Here is an 8,061-nt window from a genome sequence, read left to right on the forward strand (position 1 = left end):
CGTCCCTGGTCACAGTCCACGTCATTGTCCTCAAGCCTCGACACCATCTTTGCAACCCGGGAAGCAGCAAGCAGGTGCCTGAGTGAGAACCCGGCTTCTTTCTGTCTCCCTAAGATGTCCCTGGCCTGTCCCCTTCCTGTAAGGAGGGAGAGAGGGTGGCGGGTGCTCCCGGGCTCTTTCCCCACTGGAGTTCCTGGAGAGCGCGCCCTCTGCTGGTCACCGTGGGCAGCTGCAGCAGCCCTCGGACACTTTCTCAGTTCCAGTTTCACTCTTGGCCTCATACTCTGAGGGGCAGAGGGTAGATGGCATAATGGTTCTGCAGAGACTCATTCCTGATGCTCCGAAGTCCCAGGTTCAAAACCCCGCCCCTCCCCACCTCCCACCATCAGCCAGAGCTGAGTAGTGGTCCGCGAGGTGGTGCAGTGTTAAGTCCTGGACTCTCAAGTGCGAGGTCCTGAGTTCGATCCCCTGCAGCAAAGCTCATGTACCGGAGTGATGTCTGGTTCTCTCTCTCTCTCTCTTCTTCATGAATAAATAAATAAAATATTTTCAAAAATAATAAATAAGAGTGGTCCAGGAGATGATGCTGTGGCTAAGGCAACAACAGACTTTCAAGCATGAGGTCCTGAGTTCAATTCCCGACAGCACACGTACCAGAGTGATGTCTGGTTCTTTCTCTCCTCCTATATTTCTCATTAGTAAATAAAATCTTAAAAAAATAATAATAACAAATAGGGGGCTGGGCGGTAGCGCAGTGGGTTAACTGCACGTGGCGCAAAGTGCAAGGACCGACGTAAGGATCCCGGTTCGAGGCCCCGGCTCTCCACCTGCAGGGAAGTCACTTCACAGGCGGTGAAGCAGGTCTGTGGGTGTCTCGCTCCCTGTCTTTCCTCCTCTCTCCATGTCTCTCTGTCCTATCCACCAATAACAGCAATAACAACAACAATGATAACAAGGGCTACGAAAGGGAAAAAATAGCCTCCTGGAGCAGTGGATTCGTAGTGCCGGCACTGAGCCCCAGCAATAACCCTGGAGGCAAAAGTAATGATAATAATAATAAATAAAAATGATCACACTCTGGGCCTCCATTTCTTTCACTACAAATTTATTTCAAAGGCAAGTGTGTCGTGTCCTGGGAGGTGGGGCAATGGGGGCAGAGCGCTGGGCTTTTTGGAGGATGAGGTCCTGCGAGGCGTGAAAGTCTGGCGCATGGACTGCTGTGCTTCTTCCCTGCCCCCCGATTTGTCGGTGAAGAAACTGATGCCCGTTTACCGTAACTTGGGGTTGGGGGCTACTTCCTGGGAGGCTGTGACTTCCAAGGGTCAGGACAGATGCAAGTTTCTGCTGAGTCTAGGCCTGAGGTTCCAGGTCACCACACAGCGGAGCGGTGCTCTGATCTCTGTGTGTGTGTCACTCTTATTAAGTTAAAATAAATTGTGCTTAAAAAAAAAAAAAGCGGGAGTCAGGTGGTAGCGCAGTGGTTTAAGCGCATGTGACGCAAAACACAAGGACCGGCGTTCAAGCCCCCGGCTCCCCACCTGCAGGGGACTCGCTCCATTTCTCTCTGTCCTATCCAACGACGACATCATCAACAACAATAAGAAAAGGGGAAATAAATAATTTTTTTTTTTTCCTCCAGGGTTATTGCTGGGCTCGGTGCCTGTACCATGAATCCACCGCTCCTGGAGGCCATTTTTCCCCCTTTGGTTGCCTTTGTTGTCGTAGCCTCGTTGTGGTTATTATTATTGCCATTGTTGATGTTGTTCGTTGTTGGATAGGAGAGAAATGGAGAGAGGAGGGGAAGACAGAGAGGGGGAGAGAAAGACAGACACCTGCAGACCTGCTTCACTGCCTGTGAAGTGACTCCCCTGCAGGTGGGGAGCCGGGGGCTCGAACCGGGATCCTTACGCCAGTCCTTGCGCTTTGCACCATGTGCGCTTAACCCACTGCGCCACCGCCCGGCCCTCTAAAAAATATTTTTAAAAAAGCACAGAGTCCCGAGTCTGAGCCCTAGTATTATACATCCCACACATGGCGTCACTCTCTTCCTGTTTCAGGAGATCAAATAAATCTTTCTTCAAACAAGAAAAGCCTAAGTGTGGCTGGGTAGTGGTGCACCTGGTCGAGCACTTACATCACAGTGTGGCTCTGCCGAGACTCCTACCTGAGGCACCAAAGTCCCACGTTCAATCCCCCGCAGCACCCTGAGCCAGAGCTGAGTAGTGCTCTGGTAAAGAAAGAAAAAAGAAAAGAAAAAATAAGGGCAGAAAGCTCGTCTGAGTGTCCGTGATACACCAGCTGCGGCCGGATGGGGAGGGAGCCTGCTGACCTAGAGCATCGACCCCTGGCAACTGACTTCCAGGGGTGCCCCTACTTTCTCTGTTTCTATCCAATATGTAGTAAATAAAAATAGTTTTTTAAAAAAGAGGGGCCAGGTGGTGGCACACCTGGTTGAGCGTACATGTTACATAGTGCGCAAGGACCCAGGTTCGAGTCCCTGGTCTCCACCTGCCGCAGGAAAGCTTCACGAGCGGTGAGGCAGGGCTGTAGGTATCTCTCTCTCTCTCTCTCTCTCTCTCCCTCCCTCTCTATCACCCTCTTCCCTCAATTTCTGACTGTGTCTAGCCAATAAGTAAATAAAGGTTCTTTGAGAAAGCATTAAGTCATCAAAAAAAAAAAAAAAGGTTTTCACAGAACCAAGGCCTCAAGTATATATGATTTCACCACTCCAGGCCTCTTTTTCATTCCGATAGAAAGACAGGGAGATGGGGGGAGACCTCACAGCACTAGAACTTCCTCAGGGCTCAATCCCGGGCCACGCGCAGGGCAGAGCAGGTGCTGTCATTAGCAGACTCTCTCTCTCTGGCTCCGGCACACGTGTTTTCACCTACCCTAGCGCCTGCGTGGTTACAAGGGGCAGCCTTGCACCTCTAGCACCCCACTCCTGACCCTCTTCCTTGGGCCTGACAAGCTGTGTGTCCTCAGGGCTTCTACCTGCTGCCCACCAGGGGCGCTTCCCAGGAAACAGCAGGAGAGGGCCCTCAGGGGCAGCACAGACGCTCCACCTCCTCCTCGCACTCATAGAACTTTTCCAGAAGCTCTGGAGAGGAGCCGCTGCACTCCATCCACCGCCGTAGTGTGCCCAGGGCCTGGAGGGCGTCGGCTCTTGTGGGCAGAGGCTGGAAGCCGTCCTGGGCACCCCCATCCTCTTCCCCGGGGCCCCCCACCTCCTCCTTGCACACCCCCAACTCAGGCTCCTCGCCCTCCAGGTCCACAAAGTGGGAGAACTCCTCGCGGCTCAGCCCCGGGGGCGCTGGCGGGTCCTGCTCTGGGTCCATTTTGCCGGGAGCTGGCCCTCCTTGAGCGAAGCCTCGGGCAATGAGCCGGGAGGGCACCTTGGCCCAGGCGGCTGCCGTCAGATGCAGAGCGTCCAGCAGGGTGACGGCCGTCCCTGCTGGGGCCGTCGAGGCGCCGTCCCTGGCACTCCGGGTGGCCGCGAGCTTGCCCAGCAGCCGACGCCGGTAGTGGGTCTTGAAGGCCTGGACCACGAGGCCGGGCAGGGATGGGGCGGCGGGGGGCACGGGCAGGAGGCGCACGTGGCCGAGCCCCGGCAGGCCTGCTAGCTCCCCCGCTTCCCGGGTGGCCAGCAGCAGGGCCACCCGCCGGCCCTGCCGCCCCACGTCCCGGTCAAACCGCACCAGCCACTCTGCCCAGGGGGTGGCCGGGCCCGGGTAGTAGGAGGCTGGCAGGGCCTCGCTGCTGACCCCAAAGAAGCAGGCGGGGGAAGCCCGGGGCCCGGTGACCAGCGCCGGCCGCTTCTCTGTGCCCCGGCTGCTGGCACACAGCAGCACCCGCACCCACTCGCCGGCCCCCACCCGGCCGCCCGGCTCAGCCCGGTACAGCAGGGGCACCTCGGCACAGCCGAACACGTCCTCGGGGGCGAAGTCTCGGAGGGCGGCCGGCGGCCGGGCCGGGATGGACAGCAGGGACCCGGGGGGCAGGAGGACGTGGCGGGGGGCCCCCGGGCCCACGTTGTTGCGGCGTTTCCAGCGCACCAGCCAGCCGATGCTGGGCACGAAGTCCTGGCCCAGGACGTCGGCCAGCTCCTTGGCCTTGTGGAGCAGCACGGGGCCCGTCACGTCCCAGGCCCGGGCCCGCGCCACGTGGTACCAGCGCCGCAGCGCCTCGTCCAGCCCGCTGTACTTGGACGCCCGCTTGCGCTTGCGTTGGCGGTTGGCGGTGCCGCTGCGCCAGTCGGCCAGCAGCTTCTCCTTGTTCTTGCAGATGCGAGAGATCTGGGGCTGCGACACCTGGAAGCGCCGGGCCACCTCCGACTGCGACATCTTGGACTCGTCCAGCAGCTCCAGCACCTGGATCTTCTCGGCCAGAGACAGCGCGTGCAGCTTCTTCCTGCCACTCAGCTCCATGGCTTCGCCTGGCACCTGCAGGAGGGAGAGCTGAGGCGGGCAGGTGGGGAGGGGAGAGAGAGAAAGACAGGCTGCCGTTGGCAGAGCCGGGAGGACCGGCCAGCTGGGCGGGCGGGACAGGGCCGGGCTGGGCCAGCAGGCAGGACTCGGACCTTGAGGGCCCAGGACAGAGCCGGGGTGTGTGGGGGAGGCAGGCGGACCGGAAGAGGGGCGTCTGGACCGGGCTTGGCATTACTGAAGGAGAAGATTGAGCTGAGACCATGGGACCACCGATAACAAAAGGCTGTGGGTGGGGGACATAGGGTGGGATTGATGGGACCGGTGGGAGGCGGGGAGGGGGGGCCTGGCTGGACCCAGAGGTCGGCGGGCCGAAGGGAAGGACGGGCGGGCAGAGTCAGGTGTCCAGGGTTCCCAGGGGCAGGGAGGGGACGGCAGAGCCACCTGACCTGGGTCCTGCAGAGGTGCCGCGGGCGAGGGCCCCGGGCGACAAAGGGCAAGCGGTGGGTGGCTCCGCGGGGTCCGAGAGGCAGGCCCCCTGCAGGCCGGTGCCAGGCCTCCCGCCCCGCACGCGCCTCTGGTGCTCTGTCCGCGGCTGCCGAGCCCGGTGCGGGCGGGAAACGTGCGGGAGGCAGGGCGCCGCGACCCGGGGGCGGCGGGCAGCACAGACACGCACAGCAAGCCCCCGCCGGGCTCTGGGGTCTGCGAGGCCCGGGCTCCACGGCCACCCGCCGTGGTCCCGCCCCCGAGACCTGATTGGCTTTCAGCCGCGTCCCGCCCCGCCCCGCTCGAGGCTCATTGGACGTCGCGGGAGCGGCGTGTCGCCTGGGGGCGGGGCTTCCAGCACCAGGGGGCGCGGCCCGCGGGACCCCGAGTGGATGGGGCCTGGGGGAGCGGCCCGCCCGAGGCCGCGTGGGCCCGGCGCCCGCTACCACCAGCTCACAGGGGCTCAGAGGAAAGCCGGCACCCTGGACAGCTCCCCTAGGCCGGCTCCACTTTTGCAAACTGCAGATAAGAACCAAGTCCCTAAACTCAACGTCTAACTCCTGGGAACCTTCCAGCCCGCCAGCTGCCGGTTGGTTCCAGCAAGCTCGCTGACTCCAATTTTTTTTTTATTTTCTCCCCAGAGAACTGCTCAACTCTGGTTTATGATGGTGCGGAGGAGAGATGGGGAATTGAACTTAGGACTTTGGAGCCTCAGGCATAAGTCTCTCTTTGCAGGACCATTATGCTATCTACCTCCACCCCACCCCTTCCAAATTTCCTTCCACAACCCCCTGGGCCTACTTCACCAAGCCCACTGCACTGCAGTGGCAGTGTAGTGATGCACGGGAGGCACTCCGAATGCCCCACAAGTCTGTTGTCCACAGCCAGCCGGGAGGGCAATGGATTCTGCCCAAACTGCTTCCCTAGCCCCTCCCAGTGATGCTAGTTTCCCATGTCCCAATTTATCCTGTCTGTCTTTATGTTAAGTTGCAAGGCTGACTGCTGTAGTGTCACTTGTCTCTAGCCACATCCAGTCAAATTTTCTCTAAAAGCGCAGGAATAAGCAGGATGCTGAATGTACCCCAAATGCTACACTGATCAAAACCAGTTGTTTCTGCAGAGCTGGGGGTTCCTGCACGCGGGTTCTATCACTCCAAGCTTCCTTCTCATTGAGGGAGGGGGAAGGCAGCACAGCACCCTCGTCTGTGGGTCTGGGGCTTGAACCTGGGCTTCAGGACTGGCAAGGCGCATGAGTTCTAACAGGGAACTGAAAATACCTGAATATATGTGAGAAATTAACACTTGGGGGTACAGGGCAGATAGCATAATAGCTATGCAAATTTTTTTCTTTTTGCCTGAGGCTCTAGGTTCAATTCCCCTCACTACCATAAAATCCAGAGCTCAGCAGTGGGTGTCTCATTAAAGTAAAATCTATAGTATTAAACAAAAATACTGGGGGTCATGCGGTAGCACAGCAGGTTAAGCACACATAGTGCAAAGCGCAAGGATCGGCATAAGGATCCCAGTTCAAGCCCCCAGCTCTCCACCTGCAGAGGCGTTGCTTCACAGGCGGTGAAGCAGGTCTGCAGGTGTCTGTCTTTCTCTCCCCGTCTTCCCCTCCTCTCTCCATTTCTCTCTGTCTTATCCAACAACATCAATAACAACTACAACAATAAAAACAAGGGCAACAAAAAGGAAATAAATACATATATATATTTCATTTTTTTATTCTTTTTAAAATTTATTTATTATTGGATAGAGACTGAGAGAAATTGAGGGGAAGGGAAGATAGAGACAGAGAGACACCTGCAGCCCTGCTTTACCACTCATGAAGCTTTCCCCCTGCAGGTGGGGACCAGGGGCTTGAACCCGGGTCCTTGCGCACTATAGTATGTGCGCTTAACCAGGTGCGCCACCACATGGCCCCGGAAATCTATTTTTTAAAAATAGTAAAATAGGGAGTTGGGCGCTAGAGCAGCGAGTTACGCGCATGTGGCGCGAGGTGCAAGGACCAGCTTAAGGATCCCGGTTCGAGCCCCCGGCTCCCCACATGCAGGGGAGTCACTTCACAGGTGGTGAAGCAGGTCTGCAGGTGTCTATCTTTCTCTTCCCCCGTCTTCCCCTCCTCTCTCCATTTCTCTCTGTCCTATCTAACAACAACATCAATAACAACTGCAGCAATAAAAAATAAGAAACAAGGGCAACAAAAGGGAAACTAAGTAAAAAAAAAATACTAAAATGAAAATACCCAACTTTCCATACTGGAGTCCAGCAGAGAATTTCAATTGGTGGGGAACATGTTTTAAAATATTTAACCCGGGAGTCGGGCTGTAGCGCAGCGGGTTAAGCGCAGGTGGCGCAAAGCACAAGGACCGGAATAAGGATCCCGGTTCGAACCCCAGCTCCCCACCTGCAGGGGAGTCGCTTCACAGGTGGTGAAGCAGGTTTGCAGGTGTCTTTCTCTCCTCCTCTCTGTCTTCCCCTCCTCTCTCCATTTCTCTCCATCCTATCCAACAACGACTACAACAATAAAACAACAAGGGCAACAAAAGGGAATAAATAAAATTAATGTTTTTTAAAAAAATAAATAAAATACTTAACCCATCTCCCCCTCAACAAAACAACCCTTACAGCCATTTTCGGGGCACGGAGGCTTGTGTATGTGTATGCACGACTCCACTCCTCTCGGAATATTTATTTCTGAGAGCAAGATGCCGCCGCACTGCTCTACCCGGGGAGCTCCCTCTAGTGCCATGTCGCTCTGTGGTAGCAGGGCTCAAACCTAGAGCCTCTTCCATGGCAAATTGGGCACACTCTGTTGGTTGAGCTATGTCCTGGCCCCAGGAAGGTCTTAGGAACGGGGCTTTCTCTTTTTGCCTTCAGGGTTATCGCTAGGACTGCCTGCATCATGAATCCTCTGCTCCTGGCGGCCATCTTTCCCGTGTTTGTTGACCTTGTTTTTATTGTTGTTGTTACAGTTGTAACTGGATAGGACAGAGAGAAATGGAGAGAGCAGAGGAAGATGTGGAAAGAAAGATAGACACCTGCAGACCTGCTTCACCGCTTGTGAAGTGACCCCCCCTGCAGGTGGGGAGCTGGGGGCTCGAACCCGGATCCTTGCACTTAACATACTGTGCTACTGCCAGCCCCT

At 56.8% G+C, this 8,061-nt stretch overlaps 1 protein-coding gene across 2 annotated transcripts; it reads right to left on the reverse strand.

The window, feature by feature from the left end:
- Positions 1-1,088: 1,088 nt before the first annotated feature.
- On the reverse strand, positions 1,089-7,985 carry TIGD3 (tigger transposable element derived 3). Of its 2 annotated transcripts, none has more exons than XM_060176081.1 (2): positions 7,542-7,985; positions 1,089-4,442 (listed from the first exon to the last, which is right to left on the reverse strand). In XM_060176081.1, exons 1-2 carry the CDS (start codon positions 7,545-7,547, stop codon positions 3,042-3,044), a joined length of 1,407 nt encoding a protein of 468 aa, XP_060032064.1. In that variant the 5' UTR covers positions 7,548-7,985; the 3' UTR covers positions 1,089-3,041. The 2 variants fall into 2 exon arrangements, with proteins under 2 accessions (XP_060032064.1, XP_007518806.1); XM_007518744.3 differs by lacking the exon at positions 7,542-7,985 and adding an exon at positions 4,874-6,148.
- Positions 7,986-8,061: the final 76 nt, after the last annotated feature.

This window comes from Erinaceus europaeus, chromosome 17 (genome assembly GCF_950295315.1).
Source record: "Erinaceus europaeus chromosome 17, mEriEur2.1, whole genome shotgun sequence".
In the NCBI taxonomy this organism is placed as follows: Eukaryota; Metazoa; Chordata; class Mammalia; order Eulipotyphla; family Erinaceidae; genus Erinaceus; species Erinaceus europaeus.